Source organism: Lutra lutra, chromosome 6, assembly GCF_902655055.1.
Source record: "Lutra lutra chromosome 6, mLutLut1.2, whole genome shotgun sequence".
Lineage (NCBI taxonomy): Eukaryota > Metazoa > Chordata > Mammalia > Carnivora > Mustelidae > Lutra > Lutra lutra.
In genome coordinates, this window is record NC_062283.1 from 49,376,443 (window position 1) to 49,399,680 (window position 23,238).

Sequence of the window (23,238 nt, forward strand, 5' to 3'; positions counted from 1 at the left end):
AGCACCTAAGTAGTGCTTAGGAAATTAATTGCAGTTAATGTCTCTTCCCTTTTTATGCTAATCGACACAACCAGCCTGGTTAAATCTGAGTACTCAACCTATAGGAAAATAGCTAAGCATCTAAAAGCATCACAGAAGAGTATACATTGGGGTTTTTTGTTTGCAGGCCACAGAATCTGTCACAAACCCAAAGAGAATTTATTAGAAATATATGATAGAATTCACAATCAAGACTATCTGGTTAGAACAGGCAAAACTAGGTAGCTTCAGAAGGTCTTTGGTGTAGCCACTAGACTGATGAATTCCTGCTGATTTTTTTCAGTCTTTACATCCCTCCAGGTAGTATTCAGTGTTCAAGCAGAGAAACTTCAATTGGTTGAGCCTTGGCCATGTGTCTACCCATTAAGTGTACAGGTCACTAAGAGGCAAGATCTAGAGTGCGATATGGTGCACTCTGTCTCAAGACTGCATATCTTGAGAAGTTATTACCCCAAAGGCACTGATAAAATGGGGTAGCCTAAAAATGGCAGAAGTTCACTGCTGAGAGACCTCCAGGTGTTAATCATCTATTGGTTAAAGGGGATCCAGGCAAGATCAAGTGAATAGAGAAATGGACATTATACTGACACGATCAGGTCCTGTTAACATCTGTAAGAACCTACTGTTTTAAAATAAAATTTTCTTCTATCAGGTTGTGGCTTTTTCATATTTTTTTAATTCTTATTTTTAAAAAGATTTTATTTATTTGAGCAAGAGAATGAGAGAGAGAGAGAGAGAGCATGAGAGGGGGAGGGTCAGAGGGAGAAGCAGACCCTCCACGATGAGCAGGGAACCTGACGAAAGACTGGATCCTGGGACTCCAGGATCATGACCTGAGCTGAAGGCAGTCGCTTATCCAACTGACCCACCCAGGTACCCCAAAGGCTTTTTAAATATAGCATTTAAGACAAGCAAATACAACAAAACTAGGGCCTATAATTCTGTACATAGTTTAGGAAAATAAGCAGGTGGCTGCCCAGTGATGACTCCATGTGGCTGATGTGTCTGTAATCATAATTCTACGACCCCTGACGGGTGAATTGCTGCTGCAACATCTAGGAAATGAAATAGTGATGATAACGGTGATAATTTGTTGATTACTTATTGTTATATTTGTACTGTTGTGAGTACCTAATGTGGATTATCTCATTTAAACACCATCATAACTCCATGAGAGAGGTATTAGTATATGTATTTGACCGATGAGGAAACTTAGGCACAGAGAAGTAATTTGCTTTCCTACTCCATGATAGAGCTTGTGTTCGAGCCCAGGTTAGATTCAGTCTTTAGAGAGTAAATGCTCCGAATTCTCTGGAGCAAAGAATTCTCTTTCCTGATGGTCAAGGGTTGCTGGTATCTCAACAGTACTCATGTGTATCTGTCAGTAAGGCACACCTGTGGCGTGGCACATTTTCCTTTTATATCTGATTAATAACATGCTTTTGTCTCTAAGAATGGCTTTTATGGGGGGTGCCTGGGTGGCTCAGTGGGTTAAGCCTCTGCCTTTGGCTCAGGTCATGATCCCAGGGTCCTGGGATCGAGCCCCGCATCGGGCTCTCTGCTCAGCGGGGAGCCTGCTTCCTCCTCTCTCTCTGCCTGCCTCTCTGCCTACTTGTGATCTCTGTCTGTCAAGTAGATAGATAGAATCCTTGAAAAAAAAAAAAAAAAAAGAATAGCTTTTATGGGGCACCAGTGGCTCAGTCTGTTAAGCACCTGACTTCAGTTCAGGCCGTGATCTCAGGGTGCTGGGATTGAGACCCGCATCAGCCTCCGGGCTCAGCGGGGAGGCTGCTTGTTCTTCCTCTCCATCTGCCCCTCCCTCTGCGTGCCTGCATGTCTCTCTCTCTCTCAAATAAATAAATGAAATCCTTAAAAAAAGAATATCTTTTATTCATACAGGTGAAATACATAATAACCCTAGCCAACACATATGTATCACTCCACGCCAGATGCACTTCTAAGTGTATACGGTAACCCATTTATTCATCTCCGTAGCCCTTTGAAAGTAGTCCTAGTTTCCATCACCATAGTACAGATGAGGAAATGAAGTAACTATTCAAGACCATACAGCTAAGAAGTGACAGAGGCAGTAGTCGATCCCAGATAGTTTGGCTGCGGTCTGTGTACTATATACTGTAATGTTTATAAACAGTTGTTTAAAAATAGTGCCAGTGTATTTAGCTATAATAGAAACCACAGAGGCTTACATGGTGCTGCTCAGATCTTTAAAAAAATGTGAACGTGTAAAGAAAGCGTAAAGAAAGTGACTGAAATTTAGGGAAAGAAGGATGGTTTAAACTGTTTCTAATTTTTATTATCACAAGTAATGTAGTACCTTAAGTACCTCCACACTTGGTAGAATCTGTTGAGAGTAGATACTCTCTACTCTCAGGATGCAGGTTTCCTGAGCTATTGCTGTCCAGAAGGACTGCACCAACCTGTTTGGGTCTTGATCTTTTTTTGAGGGCATCTCATTAAGGGAGTTTTATGGAGTCTCCCCCTCCCCCAAATGTTTTTAGAATTTGTAGGCCAGTAAGAAATATAGGTAATAATATAAGTTAAACAAAATTCCGTTGCCTATTACTCATAGGAACACAAGAGAAGGAGGATCTACTTCTTACCAAAGACATGTACTCACCTCACCCCAGCATGACAGGAGCTAGTATACCAGCAAATACTTGGTTAATTCTACCAGTGCACACTTTCCGAGCTGGAAAGAATGTAGGGGATGTGGAAGTTAGTGCCACCTAGTGGTAAGACTGAGCTCTGACTCCTGGAGGTTCTGAATCTTCGCAGCACAGGAATACCAGAGGAGCTTGTTAAAAAGAGGTTCTTTGCACACTTGAAACTAATGTGACATTGTGTGTCAACTATACCACGACAAAAATAAAAAAATTAAAGAGGTGGTGAAGTCAGTTGAGCGTTGGACTCTTGGTTTCAGCTCAGGTCATAATCTCGGGGTTGTGAGCTTGAACATGGAGCCTGCGCTGACATGGAGTCGGCTTGAGATTCCCACTATCCTCCTTCCTCTGCCACTTCCGCTCATGCACTTTCTCTGTTTCTAAATTAAAAAAAAAAATCTTTAAAATAAACAAATAAATAAATAGTAAAAGGGAAAAAGGAGAACAACCTCCCCCCCGAAATCCCCAAACCCAAGCCAAAAACTGACCCTCTTGGCCTCACAGCTAGAGAGTCTAATTCAGAAGGAAGCAGAGTAGAGAGAGAGTGTGCGCCGCGTGTGTGTTCAGGAAGGGTGTCCAGGAATGTGTGTGTTTAAAAGGCAGCCCCACGTGGTGTTGGTTCTGATGGTTTGGTCCTAACTCCACTTAGAAGGCATTTTAGGGATTGGCCCAGCTCCCTCTTCCTAATCCTCTTCTCCGGCAGCTGCTGTAGTATCTCTTGATTATGTGGGAATGGTGGGGATCTTCTGACACTATTCTGGGTGAAGAGGTTCCAGCTGAGTTTGCACCCAGAGGAGGGATGGGAACAGGCCCCTGTGTTTGGGGATGAGAGAAAAGCACCGAAGAGTGACCTCAGTTTTGCCACGTCCATTTGCATTTCCTCCTTACTGATTTCTGTTGACCTCAGTGCTCTTTTGACTCTGTGGGTCACACCCTATTTTTGTCTTTTTTCTCCTTCTTCTTGTCCTTCAGCCTGGTATTTGGGGTCTCCATTATCAGACTCCAGACCTTCTTCCATGTCCCTCGGTGGGAATTCCCGTGTGCACATTACTCTCTCAGTATCTCATACTGCTTCTCCCCCTGAATTTCTTTCTCTTCATTTTTTATGCTTTTACGCAGTCTAAAAATTTTTTCAGATATCTTTTAAAGTCTGAAGACCCTTGGGGCCCCTGGGTGGCTCAGTTGGTTAAGCTTCTGACTCTTGATCTCAGCTCAGGTCTTGATCTCAAGGTCATGACTTCAAGCCCCACTTTAGGATGCATCCTGGGCGTGGAGTCTACTTTAAAAAAGGGTCAGAAGACCCGCAACCACACTGAAACCCCCCTTGGAGTCTTTAACACCCTATACCCTCTGATTTCCCACTGTACCTCATGCATAGCTTATATGCTTATCCTAGTATGTCACAAAATAATGTTTCCTATTGGGGATGTTGGATATATTGGATATATTGGATATGTTATCCCCCATCCATTATTTTACTTATTCATTCATTCCTTATGTTGTTTCCCTTGACTGGAATATAAATTCTATTCATTCTTCAAATGCCACCCACACATCGAAGCCAAATATAGACTATTTTCGGTTACATTCATTGATTCCCTCTCTGAGATCTGCGGGCACTGTGTCCTCAACTGCCCACTTTAACTCTTAATCACACAGGTCAGTGTATACAAGAACTGCTGCTCTTTGGGAAATTGTAAGCTACCTGAGGACAGAGACTATTTTATGTGATTCTTCAAGATTTTCCAAAATCATATATTCCCAAATGTGTAATATGGCTTACTTATTTAAAGATTTTATTTATTTGGCACAGAGAGAGAGCACCAGCAGGGGGAGGGGCAGAGGGAGAGGGAGAAGCAGGCTGAGCAGAGAGCACACTGCGGGGCTCGATTGATCCCAGGACATTGGGATAATGACCTGAGCTGAAGGCAGATGCTTAACCCCCTGAGCCACCCAGGCACTCTGTGTAATATGGTTTAACCGAACTTGTACTCTTCTCTTTATGGCATTGCCTCCATTTAGTTTTGAATCTTCACTTTTTGGTGTTTTATAATGTTGCTTTACCTTCCTGCTTTCCTGCCTTCAGAGTCTGCTCTCAGGAACATAGAGTGACACTTTGCCACGTCACAATATTCAGCCCTGCTCCTATACCATGCTTCATGCCGAATTGGAAATACCCTCCTTCACATGTGGTCTGATGTATATACACATAAGTAAAGCAATGTGCTCACCTGCTGTTTTTTTTTTTTAAATATTGTTACTGAATTAAAAGCATTTTTTAATCTTGATCCTTCTTCTACATCCATGCTCCCTTCAGGAATGTAAATGATCTCACTGAGCTGGGTGACTTTCGGAGCTCTTTGTAGAATTAGCGCCACAGACTCACCAGAAACGAACTCAATACAAATCTGGATTTGTGTGGGTTTGTTTTCCACCACAGGGATTCAGAGCGAGCCCTCGGCATCTCAGAAGACGAGCTGCAGCGGCTGCGGCTGCTCGCCTGGAAGAAGCCAAGCCTGTGGTGGAGGTTCACCACCAGAGTGAGCAAGAGATTTCCGTGAGGAAACGAAGAATCAAGAAAAACAGCCGAGTCCAGCCAGAATTCTATCACTCCGTCCAAGGTGCCTCAACCAGAAGGCCTGTGAGTACAGAACTTTTATAAGAATGTTAAATCCATGGCGTAGTTCATTTCGTTCTAGAAAATTGTCAGATGAGATCGTCAGGTTGTTCTGTCCTTATCCTCGGGCCAGTGCTCTGAACCCATACACATCCCAGGAAGGAGTGTGATTCCATAGAAAGCGCCGGGCCAGAGAGTTGTCCAAGAGGCTAGAGCTGTCGCTGCAGGTGGGGTGATTTAAAAACGGGTGAATTCTGAGCCCCGTTAGAGGCAGGGTTGAGGATTAGAGCAGGGGCTGCAGAGTCCGCAAGCTGAGGGGCCAGAATGGTGAGATCAGAGTTGGTCAAGAGGGTTAACAAGACAGAAGAGAAGCAGAGGAGGGAAGGTTAAGGCTGAGGTCTGGGCCAGTAGCTGAGCCCTGCTGGGATGTGGCTCTCGGGCTCCCGAGGCCAGTGCTGTGGTCTATAGCCCTCCAGGGTGACAAGGGTGCTAGCCTTCTTGGCTGTGGCCTTTGTTCTGGACCAGGGCAGCAAGCAGCGTTGCCCTTTTCTGCCCAAGTGCTTGGTGTTGCTGTAGGCTGCAGTGCTGCCTTACCTGGGAAAGTCGGGCTCCCTGGTCTCCACTGCCTGACCACATTGTTCTACGTGCTCTGATATTTTTTCTTGGTTTGGTTCCTCCCCCATGGACTTCTTATGCAAGGTTGTGATTGTTAAGGATTTGGGGCTTAGGAAATGCCACTGTAAAACATTCTCAAAAGCATTTTGTAACTGCAATAATGTTACATTGATTTAGCATTAAAAGGAGGTTTCCCTGTGGTTCATTGCTATGTTTTGGGGAGCATTTCTCATGCTAACCTAGGGGAACCATTATTATTTGGCTTGATAATAGGTTTTTGTAAATTATTACAACAGAACTGCCCTTCTGTGGACGTAACTGTGCCCCAGGCACAGTGGAGATTGCTAGAAGGCCAAGAGAACGTCTAACTTGGTGCACTGGCCAGAGACAATGGCAAGAAGCTAAATTCCCTTACAGGAAAGGTCCTACATGTTTTTGACCAATTGTAGAATAAACTCATATTTCAAGATGAGAGTCTTCTTTTCACAATTTAAGGAAACAAGCTATGTAGAATTTGGTATCTATGTGGTATCTACTATGAGGTGGTAGGAAAAGTTATTCATTCAACAAACATAATAAGCTTTTTTATATAGGAAATAAGGGATACACAGATACATATTCATAACTGATGATTCTTGAGAGCTCACTGTATAACAGGACCCCCTTAACAACCCTATGAGGTAAATGGTATTATTCCCATTTTTTGAATGATGAAACAGTGGCTCAGAGAGTATAAATAACAGTCCTAGGTTTACCTAGCTGTTAGAGGCAGACTCTAGGGTTTGGATCTAGGCAGCTTGCTTCTAGCTTCTTGGCTGTCCATTCTGCTACCTTCCTGTAGTACATGGCCTCTAGGACAGCTGAGTCCGTGGACCGACATGCAAAGAAGTACATGAGATGCATGTCTGTGTTCTGAAAATGCTATTATACAGTTATGAACAAGGCGCCGGGGAAGCACTATAGAGGGCCAGAAAGATTTATAGAGAAGCAGACGCCAAGGATGAGTCCTGAAAGATGAGTTTATCAGGTGGAAAGTGGAGGTAGGTATCTCTGATGAGAAGATCGTGTACAAGAGCACAGAGATGTGGAAGGTCTGGCGTACTCAGCAAGAACTGGAGGTGGTACTTGTAGATGAGGCCAGCTGGGTCAGGCAGGGCTAGATCACCAAGGGATTGTATGTTATGCTGAAGAGTTGGCTTTACCTTCTGGGGTGGGGATCCGCTGAGGGTAGGGTGAATAGGCACGTTGGTTTTCTCACTCAGAAGCTAGCTAACTCTTTGCTGCTTCTAATCTCCCCACGGGGTTCAGGTTGGATAAGTGGTTATCATCACACTTTAGAAACCATCAACCACCATTACTCTCTCGTGAGCACTGTATGTGAGCACCTTGGGTAATAAGATGTATTCCTATTTGACTTTGAAATTGGTATCCAGTTTGTCCTTGAATGCCTAGCTTCTCTCTCTCTCTCTCTCTTTTTTTTTTTTTTAAGATTTTATTTATGTATTTGACAGGCAGAGATCACAAGTGGGCAGAGAGGCAGGCAGGGGGCAGGGGAAGCAGGCTCCCTGCTGAGCAGAGAGCCGGATGCGGAGCTCGATCCCAGGACCCTGAGACCATGACCTGAGCTGAAGGCAGAGGCTTAATCCACTGAGCTACCCAGGTGCCCCAGCCTAGCTTCTCTCTTTGTCTGCCTGGTGAATTACAATTGACTTCTTAAGACTGACTCATGATCAAGCAACTTGTTCAGAAAAGTCTTGTCTGGTCTGTCCTATCATAGTGAGATACCTTTTTTGGTTTGATCTTCAGAACTTTGTATAGATCTCCTATATAGCAGTTATCCAAGAGAAAAAAATCAGGCTCTGTAAGAAAATGGACATGGGTTCAAGTTTGGCTCTGTGTGTCTGGCTAGAAACAGGTGGCATGCTAAGAGAGTTTAACTGAGGAGAGTTTAATGAAAGGACTATTTACAGAGGTGTGGACAGGGCTAAGATGCTTCGCTAACCTTTAGGCGGAGCCTACCCACCTACCCACTCCTGCCCTGAACAGGCAGCAGACGGCACTGGTCCTACTGGATCCTGGTGAGAACTACTGGGGCCATGAAAGAAACTTTCATAGGAATTGTGACTGAGGCGTGCGGCCACAGCCAGAACCTTCGGAGGCAGGAAGGGAGTGGGGGGAGTGCTCTCTTAGCTCCGCTGGGCTTGGGCAGGGGCTTGGGAGACGCACATTGCAAAGATCAGCCTCCCAAGGACAGAGCAAGGGAGAGGTGGGCAGAGAGTATGAGAGGGGATAGGGACAGTAGAAAATAAAAGAGAACATACCAGGTCATCTTTGCCAGATGGTGTAACTCTCTCTCTGAGACTCCAATTTCTTACTGAAAAGTGACAATAATAGTAGCTACCTGTGGAGCTGGGAGGGTGAATTAAACTGACATGGAAGTAGATGGGACAGTCATCTGCTTAGAACCAACAATAAGTGGTAATTCCTTCTCTTCCTTTCCTTTCCTTCCTGTACCTTGACTTATTTGGGGGCTCTATCAGCTGGTCTAGAATAGCTCCTGGCCCATGACATCTGAATGTATTTTATTGAGTAAAAGAATGAATGATATTTACAGATGACATATAGCTTATGCATTATAGGGATTTAGAGAACAGAGAGTGTTACCCTTCCTCCCTGCACCTCCCTCCCTGAATCCCCATAGGGTGGATGGGGGATAACTGCTTCACAGAAAAGATGGGTTTGGGTTGGTCTTTAATATTCTGGCCAGAATGCGGCATCTGGGTGGCTCAGTCAGGTAAGCATCTTCTATCTGCTTAGGTCATGATATCAGGGTCCTGGGATAGAGCCCTGCGTTGGGCGCTGTGCTCCCTGCTCAGCGGTGAGTCTGCTTCTCCCTCTGCCTTTCCCCCTGCTCATGCTCTGTCTCTCTCTGTCTCAAGTGGATACATGTTAAAAATCTTAATAAAATAAAATAAAAGGCTGGCAGGAATGCAATAGGCAGCAGAAGTTAGGTATGACAAGTGGAATAAACAGAAGTACTGAGAATCACTTGACTGGATGTGGGGATTTCCATGAGAGAGAAGTACCAGAGCTGGAAAGAGAGATGGGGCCAAAATACATTCTGGGCAACCCCTGTGTTTGAACTTCATTGTCTGTGCATCGTGGGGTTCTAGATGAGCATGATCAAAGCACAATTTTAGGAAGCTTAAACGTGAGCAGGTCGAGTCAGGGAGGAGCAGGACAGGGGTCGGGTAATAACTAGGGCAGCAATGTGGGTGGGAGGTAATTACGGCTGGAATTTGACCCTAAGAGGTGACACCGTGCTGTCGTCTCGTGATCACTACTTCTGAGGAATCAAAGGATGACCTTTGTTCTGACTTCTTGGGAAGGAATTGGAAGGGAGAGAGTAGAGGCAGGAACTGGCAGGGGAGGCTACTCTGTTGCTTAGGGCAAAAATTCTGGAGAGTGTTCTTTGGGGCAGGTAAAGCTCACCTCCTCCATCTGTCTGCATCTGTTAGGAAGTTGTCAGAGTCGGTGAGGAAGCTGTTGGTACCTTATCTCACATAATTCCTGTGCAGCCTCCTGGAATCTTATGGCCTCTGCTGACACATTCCTGTGTTTATGCTATATGTGGACTTGAGTCCAGGCCTTGCGCCTTCCTCTTCTGTATTTGGTTAGGTGCCGTCGGTAGTGCCTCACCAAGTCCAGAAGACACACACCTAAAGCCTGTGCCTTTCCTGACATATACCTTTGGAGAAAATCAGTGTTGCCACGGGTTGCTATGAGGTCAACTCTGATGGTGTCTTGGAGACTAAATAAAACTAAATCAGCTCTGGTGATTCAGGATTATTTGAATGACTTTATATGAAGCACTCCAGACATTTTTTTTTTGAATACTTAATTTATTTATTTGCGAAAGAAAGAGGAGAGGGACAAGCAGACTCGGCACTGAGCACAGAGTTGGATACAGGGCTTGATCCCATGACCCTGAGATCATGACCACAGCTGAAGTCAGCAGTCAGAGGCTTAACTGACTGAGCCACCCAGGCACCTGTCCAGACATGTCAAATCTCAATCTGAATAATAAACAGGCCTGAGACTGAGAAAGACTGAACTAGGATGTAGCCTTCTGACTTCTAGTAGTCAGAAGCTGTGAAAGCACTGTTTCAGTCAGCTTTCAGTGGGACTGGCCTCTTGATGAAGCAGGCCACGGGCCACATGGAATGCATTATACCTCAGGATCTTGGGCTGCTCTAACCTGTGTACTTTTTCTCAATCCATAATTTATACTCAAATGTGCCTAGATGCATTCATAATAGAGATCACTATTATAAACTTAATTAATAATGTATGTGCATTTTATTTCACTCCTTTGGAATGTTTCTGAAGGTGAGTTAGCTAAAAAAATTAATCCTGATTTTTCTCTTAGTAAATTTGCCTTGGGACTTTTGTTATGACATGTCACTGGAACACTTAAGGAATTTTCCACCACCTTGGAGCAGAAAAGATACTTAATTCCCGATCTCCATTTGTTCTTTAGTATTTTGACAGTACAAAGCCTTTTTTGGGTGAGTACCAGAATCCTAGAGTTTTTAAACCTTCTCAACATCACAATAACACATAATAAACAAGATCTCTCACATTTACTGCTTGCTTACCATGTGGGCAACGCGTGCGCATTGTTCTCCTGTGTTTCCCTGTTTTTTTCTCATTTCATCTCCCCAGCGCTTCTCTGGGGTAGGTGCTCACTTTCTGGAAGGGGAAGCTTGTCATGCAGCTGGTAGATAACAGCACTAAGATTTAAACCCAAGCAGCTTGACTGGAGCATTTTGAGAATGGAGAAGTTCACATGATCGTATTTTTAGTGCTAGATGTTTATCTTAATAAACCCTCCTAATGCATTTTAATCATGTTGAGTCTCAAGTTTTCCTGCCTGCATAGATGGTAGAAATGGTATTGAAAACCATAGATAAGGGGTGCCTGGGTGGCTCAGTGGGTTAAGCCTCTGCCTTTGGCTCAGGTCATGATCTTGGGGTCCTGGGATCGAGCCCCACATCAGGCTCTCTGCAGGGAGCCTGCTTCTCCCTTTCTCTCTGCCCGCCTCTCTGCCTACTTGTGATCTCTGTCTGTCAAATAAATAAATAAGATCTTAAAAAAAAGAAAAAAACCATAGATAAGCTTCAAACCTCATTTTTGCCATGCATTTTACTGACCCTCTCTTTTCGTGGTAGGGAGAGGTAAGAGCCTTTCTATCTCTTGCCCTCCCACATGAACCTGTTAACGTATACCAACACTAAGCCCCAGCAGGTATTTATGTTTGTGTCGGGAGTGGGATGAGGGGAAATTAAAATTTTAGAGCACTTGCGAATAATCAGGCATACTGAGTCCATTCCTGTTACATTTCGCTGATCCCACTTTATACCCTACCTTCCCTTGTGACTTAGAATTCCCGAGATTTTCTCATGGACGTACAAGAATATCTGATTAAAAATTGCTGGTGCGGGGGCGCCTGGGTGGCTCAGTTGGTTAAGCGGCTGCCTTCGGCTCAGGTCATGATCCCAGCGTCCTGGAATTGAGTCCCATACCAGGCTCCTTGCTCAGCAGGGAGCCTGCTTCTCTCTCTGTCTCCGCCCGCCACTCTGTCTGCCTGTGCTTGCTCTCTCTCTCTCTCTGACAAATAAATAAAATCTTAAAAAAAAAAAAAAATTGCTGGTGCTCCCAGGTCACAGCCCAAGCTATAGCTCGCACCCCCTGTGGGCAAAACTTTGGCCCCGGAAGCCACCACCCCTATTAACTGGATTACTGAGCCTGATAATTTTGACTCAGGCGTTAGCCCCTGGTTTAGCACAGATAATTGGTAGTCCTGCTTTCTGAAATGGCGAAAGCTGAGGAAGAAGCAGATCTGGGTTGAGGATGGAAATCAAATTTCCAATTTGGATATGTTACATTAGAATTATCTGCTAGAGGGGTGCCTGAGTGGCTTGTCTGTTAAGCATCTGACTCTTGGTTTTGTCTTAGGTGGGTGAAGTCCTGGGTCATGATCTCCTGGGTCATGAGAGTAAGCCCTGCATCAGGCTCCCACTCCGGGTATGGGAGGTGGAGTCTGCATGAAGATTCTTTCCCCTGTCCCTTTTCCAATCATATGTGCAAGCAGACATGCATGTGCGCACGCTCTCTCTCTCTCACACACATAAATAAATAAATCTTTTTTTTTTAAAAGAAAGAACTATCTGTTAGATATCCTAATGTCTCAATTTCTTGGAAAACATGAGTCTGGATTAGTGGTCATTAGTACAGAAATGTACCAAATTCATGAGACTGGAAGGAATGATTCAGGAAGCGAATGTTAATAGAGAGGAGACTTGAGGACTGAGCCTTGGGGTCCTGCAATATTGGGAGGTTAGAAAGAGCAATAAAGCTCCCTTATAACTTCCAACTCTCCCCTTAGAAATACAGATGGAGAAAACCGATTTGGTGGTTGCTGGAGTAGGGATGTGAGAATAAAAAGTGCACACATCTGAATGCAAGTGGTGTTCTCAGTGACAGAGAAAAATAAACCCTACATAAACACACACATACACACACGCACACGAAATACAGATGCCTTGAGAGATGGGTTTAGGGCCCTTAAGTTTCATTTAAGGGTATTCATCTTAGGCCAAGAAAAGGCAAACTGAGGTAGAAACTAGAGAAAGCAGAAAAGGATTTCCCAAACCCACTCCTTACTCTTTCCTGCTCCTTCTCCTACTACACCAATTCCTTGACGTCACCCTTCTTTGCCTTATGCTGCTAAATTTGGGTTTCCAGTCTTGGGGAATATATCTGCTTTTCTTTTTTAAAAATTTTTAAGTTTTTTTTATTAACATATCATGTACTATTAGCCCCAGGGGTACCGGTCTGTGGATTGCCAGGTTTACACACGTCACAGCACTCACCATAGCACACACCCTCCCCAATGTTCATAATTGTCTGCTTTTCGGATTGCAACTTGACTCATTGTAAGGCTGCAGGATATTTTGGAACATTGCATAGTTTTCTTTTTTTTTTTTTTTTAAATTAGTATTAGCAGGATTTCAGGTCATCTTTGTAGTTGGGAACTTGCTGCAGTGTGGAAAAGCTAACTACACACCCTTGATCTCATTGAAAATATACTAGGATGTGTCTCTGTTCCTTTCCTGCTTAGATTATTAAATGGTGTTCCCTTTCCTTTTGAAATATGTGGGACCAGGCAGCTTTATTTGCATAACCTTAGGACACTTCCCTTTCTGTTGAAGCCTTGACTGTACAGTCTTACTCTGGCTTAATTAATCAGCAAATACAAAGCTTCTAAAGGAAATGTTTGTTTTCTTTTTCTCTTTGGAATCCTAGAGAGTGAACTGAATTAATAAAGTCAGATTTCTTTTACTAACTGCCTTAGAAGGATTTATTGAATTATACCCCTGCAACTTACCGAGTCTGCTATGCATTGCTATGCCTCCCTTACATAATCTTACAAAAGATTTCACTTATTATAAATTTGTGAACAGTAGGTATAAGAATAATTGGTGCACAGCACGCAAGGTAGGTGGATTGCGTTAAATGAGTAGTGCTAATACAGGTAGAATTTAATTTCGCAAACAGTTCATGGAACCAAGATTAGTTTGGTGAAAGGACTCATGCGCATTGCTTGGAGAAAAAGAAGCCCATCTTTCTAACTTCCTGCGTCAGCATTTTGACTACAGCAAGACCTGTTGCCATTCCTTTTAAGTCTTTCTTGTACTCCAGGTTACCTGTTGTCTTAAAAACTTTTAATTCTTTCAGCTCCAAGCAAAGGAAGCTTGAAGAAAACTCAAGCCTTGGAGAGACTCTATTAGATAGCCACTTATCCCTCCAAAGTTTTCATGAACAACCGTGGATCAAAGGACTGAAAAGAAAGCCCATTCAACAGTGGTCTTTAAATGGTGAGGGAAATGTGGGTGGGTATAAATTCCTTTATTTTAAAGTAGGACACACTGGTAGCTTCCTTTGGAAATCTGTTTGGCATTTAACAGCCATCTTTGTCTGAGGTGACTCCTTGATCTTTGTCCTCAATACCATGGGTTACAATAGAAGACCCTTCTCTGTTGTATCCTCTGTGAAGAGGGTGTAGCTTCGCCCACCTGCTGCTGTGTTCCTTTCAGTCCTTGAGAAATCAAAATGATCAAGTTTGAGGGGCTCTTAGAGCTTATCTGATTCAGAGGTCCTTCTAAAATAAGATTCTCCTTTGCTCCAGTCCTTTGAGTGATAAGATCACCCATTGTTAGGTAGCTCTAAAGTAGCAAGTTAATTGTACTTGGAATAAAAAAGCTGTTTGTTTTCTGGGCTTATGGTTCCGTCTCTCTGGACCTTTTCTTCTAGATCGGTTTCTCAACCTTTCTACATATCACCTTCGTTGCACTCCCCCAAACCACCTCCTGGTGAGTGTAAGGATCTGATTTCTTTCAGTAGCTCCTCCCTTTTCCCACTGCCCCCTGATTGTCAGGTGATGAGTATGGTTCAAGAAAATCAAACTCTGGAAATTGAACATATCCAAAGGGAGCTTAGTTTGTGTCTCGGGAGAAGAGAGGTCAGTTCTGGAAATGACAATAGTATTTCAGGAACAGTATTGCTTTGCGGTGGCATTTTGTAGTTAAATAGTACTTCTATTTTTAAAATATTTTATTTATTTATTTATTTATTTATTTATTTGACAGACAGAGATCACAAGTAGGCAGAGAGGCAAGCAGAGAGAGAGATTGGAGGAAGCAGGCTCCCCGCTGAGCAGAGAGCCCGATGCGGGGCCCGATCCCAGAATCCTGGGATCATGACCTGAGCCGAAGGCAGAGGCCTTAACCCACTGAGCCACCCAGGCGCCTCAGTACTTCTATTTTTTAAAAGCATGTTCGTATTCATTATCTCATTGAATCTGCACAACCAACTTGTGCACTGGGTAGGGCATATACCCCAATCTGACAAAGCTGAGTCTCACAGGGAGTAAGAGACTGACCCCAGGTCATCGGTCTAGATAGAGACAGACATCCCTTATCCCTGTAATCTCTTGGATGAGCTCAAACTCAGATAACATTTGGGGAATTCAGTGAGAAATTTCAGGGACAAGAATATAGATTCCAGTAGACTGTAGGAATTATTCATCTTCCAAACCTGATTCATTCCCAGGAGTATTAGTTGTATATCTTCACGAACCTCCTCAGTGTGCATTGTCTATATTGGCCGCCCTAGGGTACCAGTATATTGGCGAGTCTGCTTTGGTCTAAGACCACCTGGCTCATGCCACAGCCTGCACACATCCTGCCCACTGATCAAATGGTCAAATAAGTAATTGACTCTGATGCTGGGAAACATAACTGACTTACTAGCGTCAATTCCCACTATGTGCAGCTCAGCATCACTATGATAAAGGAAAATTAGATACCTGATTTAATCTGGTGTTAAAATTAGGTTGAAATATTATTGTGCGTTGTTACTGAGAATGTAGAATGGTGCAGCTTCTGAGGAAAATAGTATGGCAGTTCCTCAAAAAATTTAAAATAGAATTACCATAGGATCCAGCAGTCCTACTTTTGGAAACATAGCCAAAAGAATTAAAGCAGGGTCTCAAAAAGATATGTGTACTTCTGTGTTCATGGTAGCGTTATTTATACTAGTCAAAAGGTAGAAGCAACCCAAGTGTCCATTGACATGAAAAAATAAACAAAATTTGATATAAACATACAGTTGACCCTTGAACAACATGGGCTTGAACTGCACAGGTCCACTTACATGTGGATTTTTTTCTATAAATATAGTGGAACATTTTTTTGGAGATTTGCAATGATTTGAAAAAACTTGCAGACAAACTTATTGCTTAGAAATACTGAAAAGAATTAAGAAAAATTAGGTATTATTGAATACAACATATAATAAATATAACGTACAAAATATATGCTAATAAACTGTTTCTTATTAGTAAGACTTCCAGTCAACAGTAGGCTATTAACAGTTGAGTTTTTGGGGGAGTCAAGGTTATGCATGGATGTCGACTGCATGGGAGGACAGTGCTTCTAACTGCTGTGTTGTTCAAGGGTTAACAGTACAAAGGAATATCACTCAGCCTTAAAAAGGAAGGAAATTCTGACACATGTTACAATATAGATGAAGCTTTTGGGCATCATACTAAGTGAAACAAGCCAGTCACAAATAAAGAATCCATCCTGCATGATTATTCTTCTACAAAATACCTAGAGTAGCACAATCATAGTGACAGAAAGTAGATTGGTGGTTGCTAGGGGGCTGATGGGAAGAGAGAACGGTTTTAGTTTTGCAAGATGAAAAGAGTTTTGGAGGTAGATGATGGTGATGGTGATACAACAGTGTGAAGGTACTTATAACTATTAAACTGTCCACTAAGAAAGGGTTAAGATGATACATTTTGTGTTTTCTGTATTTTACCACAATTAAAAAAAAAATTGAGTTGAAACAACTGTAGGCAAAGAGACAGAAGAACAACAATAAAGGTGAATGGAATAAGGGCTCCAATGATAAAAACATCAGAGGAGATATACATTGAGCTTATCTTATTTTATTTATTTTTTAAAATATTTATTTATTTATTTGAGAGAGAGGAGGGGGAGGGGGCAAAGGGAGAAGGAGAGTAAGAGAGAATCTCCAGCAGACTCCCCCTCAGATCATGGAGCCTGCTGCAGGACTCTATCTCACGACCCTGAGATTACGACTTGAGCTGAAACCAAGAGTTGGATGCTTAACCTACTGAGCGACCCAGCTGCCCCTATTTAGCTTATTTTATTTTATTTTATTTTATTTTTTTTAAAGATTTTATTTATTTATTTGACAGAGAGAGATCACAAGTAGATGGAGAGGCAGGCAGAGAGAGAGAGAGGGAAGCAGGATCTCCGCTGAGCAGAGAACCCGATGTGGGACTCGATCCCAGGACCCTGAGATCATGACCTGAGCCGAAGGCAGCGGCTTAACCCACTGAGCCACCCAGGCGCCCTATTTAGCTTATTTTAAATGAAACTATCATGAAGTATGAAAGGCACAAGGTAAATAAGAGGTACTTACAAGTAGCAAATGCCAAGAAAAGGACTTAATTGTTAATGGGAGGACATGTCCTTGTGTGCACAGTGTGGGCATGACTCCCCCTGCTTGTGTTCCCTCTCTCATCGTTTCACTCTCTGTTAAATAAATAAATAAAATCTTAAAAAAGGGGATATCAGTTGTAACTCATAAAGAATGTTTTCTTTCTTTCTTTTTTTTTTTTTAAAGATTTTATTTATTTACCTGACAGGCAGAGATTATAAGTAGGCAGAGAGGCAGGCAGAGAGAGAGAGGAGGAAGCAGGTTCCCCGCCAAGCAGAGAGCCCGATTCGGGGCTCGATCCCAGGACCCCGGGATCATGACCCGAGCTGAAGGCAGAGGCTTAACCCACTGAGCCATCCAGGTGCCCTATGAATATTTTCACTGAAAGAAATATTTCCTTGTTCTGTCCACTAAATAGGTCTAGGAACAAGGACCAATCCAGTAGTAATGCCCATATTACAGTATCTTTATATCATTTCTTACGGAAACAAACTAATGCTGTGTCTTTGGTGGGGTTTTCAAACAGAGCCTGAGGAAGGGACATTCTTGTGAAAGTGATTTTTTGAAGGAGAGCTCTCAGGAAGAGAATAAGGGAAGCAGGACAAGGCAGGGGGCAAAAGCTAATAAGCAAGGACAAAGATTGGCTGGAGACTAGTTTCAGCCTGTACTTACACTGGGCTGTGGTGCATGAATTGCACTCTAGAGTTAGTTTCAACTTGAAGCGACCCTTTAGTCTCTCAGTTCAGTTCATCACTGGCCATGGGCTACTGAGATGGGGGTGTGAGGAAGCTGGATTTAGCCCAGGGGAGTTTTTTTGAAGAAGGGGCAGATGTGAGCCATTAACAGTCAACACTAGCAGCTGCTGGGAGTGCACTGGCTGGGGGTGGGAGGGATGGGGGATGCGTGGGGCATCCAGTTGGGACATCTGCAGCAGCCATCATATATTTCTAGGAAAAATGGCTGATCCAGATTTGAAACAAGAAATATAGAATGAACCTGGCGTATCCTGTCAAACCAGAAAGCAAGGACGCATCAAAGATTACTGAGGTTTTGTCAGAAAGACGAGGAGTAAACTTGGAGAGGTTCCTACTGCCTGATCAGTAAGAATAATGATCACAATGGATCAACATACATCAATATATTAAGAATCCATGAATTTATGATAATTAAAAAAACCAACAAACCACCGGATTAGAGTGCCCTTTGGAGAATGCTAAATGAACCAAGTCACTTTTCTGAAAAAATAGCAAAGGGAAAGGAATCAAGCATTATCCTGTCTTTGCTATAAGAATTATTCTTTATGGTAATCGAATAGCTGTTGAGGGAAGAAAGCATGATGAGATTGGAATGTCACCACTTGGCAGACTGTAGCGAAGGAATGAACCAAGCCAGTCATCATCAGTGACTTCTTACCCCTCAAGAGAGGCAGCCACACATTATGTGCTTTATATATAACACTTGAGAAATATTCTTGCAAAACACATTGAACCTACATCAGATCAAACCACTAGTTCTAATTACAGATTTATACAAAACACAGAGGACAGAGGAATATGTTGAAAGATTTCCTGAAGATACAGTTAGTAAAATCCAGACTAGGGGAAACCTTTGGACAAACAGTCCAGTTTCTTCAACAAACACATTATAAGAAACAAAAAAACGGGGCGGGGGGATAATTTATAGATTATAAAAGAGATTGAGGAGACCTATTGATTAAGTGTAATGTGTAGTCCTTGTTTGGATGAACAGACAGGATGCAAAAAAGAAGAATTTTTGAGAAAACGTGGGACTAACCAGATATTTGATGATATTAGGAAATTGATAGTAATGCTTGAGGTTGTTAATGGTGTTGTGATTTTGTTAAAAGTCGTCCATATCTTTTAGAGAGATGTACTAAATTATTTAGTAATGAAATATTAAGATCTCTGGGATCCACTGGGAATCCAAAGAGGTGGAGGAGCAAATGTGGGAAGGAATATAGTCCCTACTACACTGACCGAGACTTGGTAATTGTTGAAGGTGAGCAATGTGTAAATGGTAGTTCCTTAAACTTTGTTATTGTATAAGCCTGAGATATCCCATAACAAAAGGTTTTAGACATTTTGAAAAGTGAAACACATATTTGTGGTGAAATCTATATCATCGATACTTTGCTTCATTAAGTCCCTCTTTTGGCTTTTGTTTTCCAGGGAGTGAGCCTAAATCTTTGTTAATAATACTTCCAGATTTCAGATATTTACTGATAGAAGGGTTTTAGAAAGATACAAGGGGGCAATATTCCCATGGCTATCTTTTTATGCTTTTGATTTCTTTAATAAAGGACTGTTGCTTATTTGTCAGCTTTTTACTGAGAACATTTTATAATAACATGTTAGTGGATGGTGTAAAAAGTGTGCTGTTATTTAAAATTTAACAAATGATGTAAAACAGGTGAAAATTATATAGGCATATTCTTTCATTTTAATATCTAAAAACTGATTTTCACTGAGATTGCTATTTTTGTTCTTTGTAGATTTATTGATATGAAAATAGAACCATAATTAAAACAAACGGACCCAAAAGGCAGCATGTCACCACAATGCTTGACTTTGTCTTGGTGAAACTCAAGGATTCCTAGTCTTAAACTTTTTTCATGGTAAATAGAATTCTTCCACTGCAGTGTTACTTTATTCCAGCAGATTATACTTGTATCTTCTTACAGAGCTCATGAAATTTTGATGATGGTGGAAATGCAAGCTATTGAACTGCCTAATCGATTTTAGTTAATCTTTAATATTGACATCACATTCCATTATGTGACTCTCTATTCAGGAGATGGTTTTCCTGAGGTAGATTCTTTGCTTTCATTTTGCTGCTCAGACGTCCATTTTTCTTTGCTTAGAAAGGCGAGCTAACGATTTACACATTTCTAGCTCTATTTAAAGCTTACTTAAGAAAGCTTGAAACTAGTAGTGTACTTTAAAATTATTTAAAATTTTTAATTTTTAAAAAATTATTTAAATTAATTAAATTATTTTAAAAAGTGAATTTTACTTTTACGTTAGCTCTATTAGAAACAGGCAATGGATAGGGGCACCTTGGTGGTTCAGTTGTTTGAGAATCCGTCTCTTGGTTTTGGCTTGGGTCATGATCTTGGAGTTTTGAGATCAAATCCCATGTTGGGCTCCACGCTCAGTGGAGAGTCTCCTTGAGATTCTCTCCCTTTCCCTCTGCCTTTCCTCCCCACTCTCCTCTCTCTCACTCAGTAAATAAAGAAATAAATCTTAAAAAAAAAAAGAGAAATAGACATGGATAATTGAAAATAAATTTATTTTGCTGCTTTGCCAAATGCAAGAACAAAACCCCTACCAAAAACTCTGTTCACTTTTGCAAAAACTGGATAGCGAGACATGGGTCTTTAAGAAGCCATGGGGTCCTTACAGGACATGTGCTTTTGTGCTATTAATTTTTACAACTTGCAGCTGTAGAAAAATTATTTTTAAATAGCCAGCATAAGTGTTGAAAATGAGCTCCTTTTTCTTAGCTATCAAGATAACCACATCCCTTGAACTGTGATTATAATCAGTTGTGACATATCAATTTCAGCCTTTTCTCCTCCTCCTGCATTCCAAGAAGGTTAAACATTATTTAGTATGACTCTTTGTCCCAAGAGTTCAGAAGGGCAAAAATTATACATTCAGGCTGCACGTATACTTTAAAGTACAGCGCCATGTGTTCATTCAGCTCTTTGGAGTTTGAAGAAGAGATGCTAAGAAGTCACTAGCCAGGATTCTTGGCACCTTGTTCTATCTGTTTGGTCCTTTTTTTTTTTTTTTTTTTGGTGTCCGTGAATCAGACAATTAGACTCCCGTTTAATAAAGTGTGAGCTATAGTCAGATTTGATTTCTTCCACTGATGACAAATTAGACAAATTTGTGATTTTTACCAATAATGGAAACCACTTGGATTCAATATCTAATTGTTGATCTGTTTTTGAGTTGTGATACTATTTTCAGGAGTAAATTACTGAGTACAGTAGGAGAGTTTTAGAATTCTGGGGCTCATGGCCTGCTCCTAAAAATTTAGACAGTTCCTTTTGGGACGCCTGGGTGGCTCAGTTAGTTAAGCATCTGCCTTTGGCTCAGATCATGATCCTGGGGTCCTGGGATCGAGTCCTACATTGGGTTCCTTGCTTAGTGGGGAGCCTGCTTTTCCTTCTGCCTGCCGCTCCCCATCCTTGTGCTCTCTCTCTCTCTGACAAAGAAATAAAATCTTAAAAAAAAAAACAAAACCCATAGATGGTTTGTTTTGTAATATAGGAATGAACCTGTGGTTTGAAGGTGGGAGCTGGGGTGGGAAGATGAGTAAATTGGGTATCAGGCATTCTCTGATACTTTTGACGGTTACTTAGTGTTTGCTTTATATTCTCAGTTATTTTCACTGGTTCTTTTTATTTCCCTAGGCATCTATAACTTTGAGTAAGAGAGTGTTTTATATTATAAGGCACTGTAGGAGAATTTCATTAGTTGGTGTTTTAAAACATCTCTAATTGTGGAGCCAAATAAGTTGAAAAACAGACTAGCACTGCTTTCTTAGAAACGTACTAAAATTATTTTTCCAAAGTCATTTCTTCATAGTAGTTCTGTCTCATGTTCTGACTTTAATAATGAGAAGAATTATGTCCCCCTGAGAAGAAAGAGACTGTGCTTTGTGTTCTAACCCTTAGCCCTAGGGCATTGAGGAATTGCAATAAATTTTTAATAATGAATCTCTGGTCTACTTTTTTTCTGCCCAAGTAGCTGTTGTTTAGCCATCACAGACTAGGAGAAAGTTGTAAGGTGAGAAGTCAGACTGAGAAGGAATACAGGAAAGGGAATTCATAGGTTCAGTTATTGTAGCAAATTGCCAAGTTAGACTGTATTTTATAAATTCAAAACAACTTTTCTTGTTACTCTTTAAAGAGTTATTTATCATGGGGACAGAAAATTAACTTTTTATATCACATGCTGTAAAAGCACCTGGTTTATTAATGGGTTGGGCCCAGTTTAGTTTTGTTAAGACTTAACCTTGGGTCACCTGGGTGTGTGTCTCAGTTGTTAAGTGTCTGCCTTCTGCTCAGGTCATGATCCCAGATCCTGGGATCAAGCCCTGCATCGGGCTCCCTGCTCTGCTGGGAAGACTGCTTTTCCCTCTCCCACTCCCCCTGCTTGTCTTCCCTCTCTCGCTGTCTCTCTATCAAATAAATAGATAAATTCTTAAAAAAAACCTCAACCTCTCCGCAAATATAATAAACAGTATGATGGAGTGGCTAAGAGAGTGTATTTTGGAACCACACTGCCTAGGAAGAGTAAATTCTGGCTTTCACACATATTTCCTCATATGGCCTTTGGGTCCTGTAAGTCGTTTAGCTCCACTGGGGCTCAGAATCCTCAACTGGTGAATGGGGGTCATAACCATATTATGTCGTTATGCAGATTCATCTTTTTAAGGTGCTCAAAACAGCACTTGGTATACAGTGAATGCTTTATCTGTCTATTATTATTACTTATACACAACCTAGGTATGGGACAGGGTTCTAGAGATATGGTGATATGGAGGTGAATAATATAAGGTCTCTGGCTTTAAAGTCTTGTGGAAGGGGACAAACAGATGGTTCCAACATAGTGTTATAGAGGGTGTTCTAAGAGAATATTAGAGAATGACTTATCTCAAAATAGGAAGTTCAGAGAAGGCTTGCTGGAGGAAGTGCTGTGCTGAGCTGAGTATTGAAGGACTGTTGAAGAAATAGGGAAAAGCCTTTCAAGGAGGGGAGCAAAATGTCTTGAAGGAGCAGTGTGAGAGAGAGCTTTGTTCCTTCTGGGGAAGTAGAAATAGTTGCCGATGAAGCTGGTGGAGAGTTCAAGGCTGGGAATGGGTAAGGTCACAAAGGGCTTTGTTTGCCATGCTAAAAAAATGTGGTCCTTCATCTATTGGTACTTGGGACCCCTGAGGACAGTGAGTAATAGAGGGTTGGGAAGATGATTACAGTTTGGAAAGATTAGTCTAGTGCTAGTGTACGAGTTGAATTAGAAAAGTACAGGGTTAGAGTAAAAAACACTAATGCTTTGGTCCAAGTAAGAAATGATTAGGACTTAAATTAAGATAGTTAATAATGTGGATGCAAAGAGAAATTAATTTGAGAGCCATAAAAGATTATAATAAATGTAACTTGGT

The 23,238-nt window shown here is 41.8% G+C and overlaps 1 protein-coding gene across 1 annotated transcript in view; it reads left to right on the top strand.

Annotated features, from left to right (window-relative positions):
- The window catches only part of DST (dystonin), a 487,169-nt gene that overhangs the window by 54,908 nt on the left and 409,023 nt on the right, over nucleotides 1–23,238 (top strand). The window contains 1 exon segment of the mRNA XM_047733080.1: nucleotides 5,161–5,361. Coding sequence (XP_047589036.1) covers nucleotides 5,161–5,361 — 201 coding nt within the window.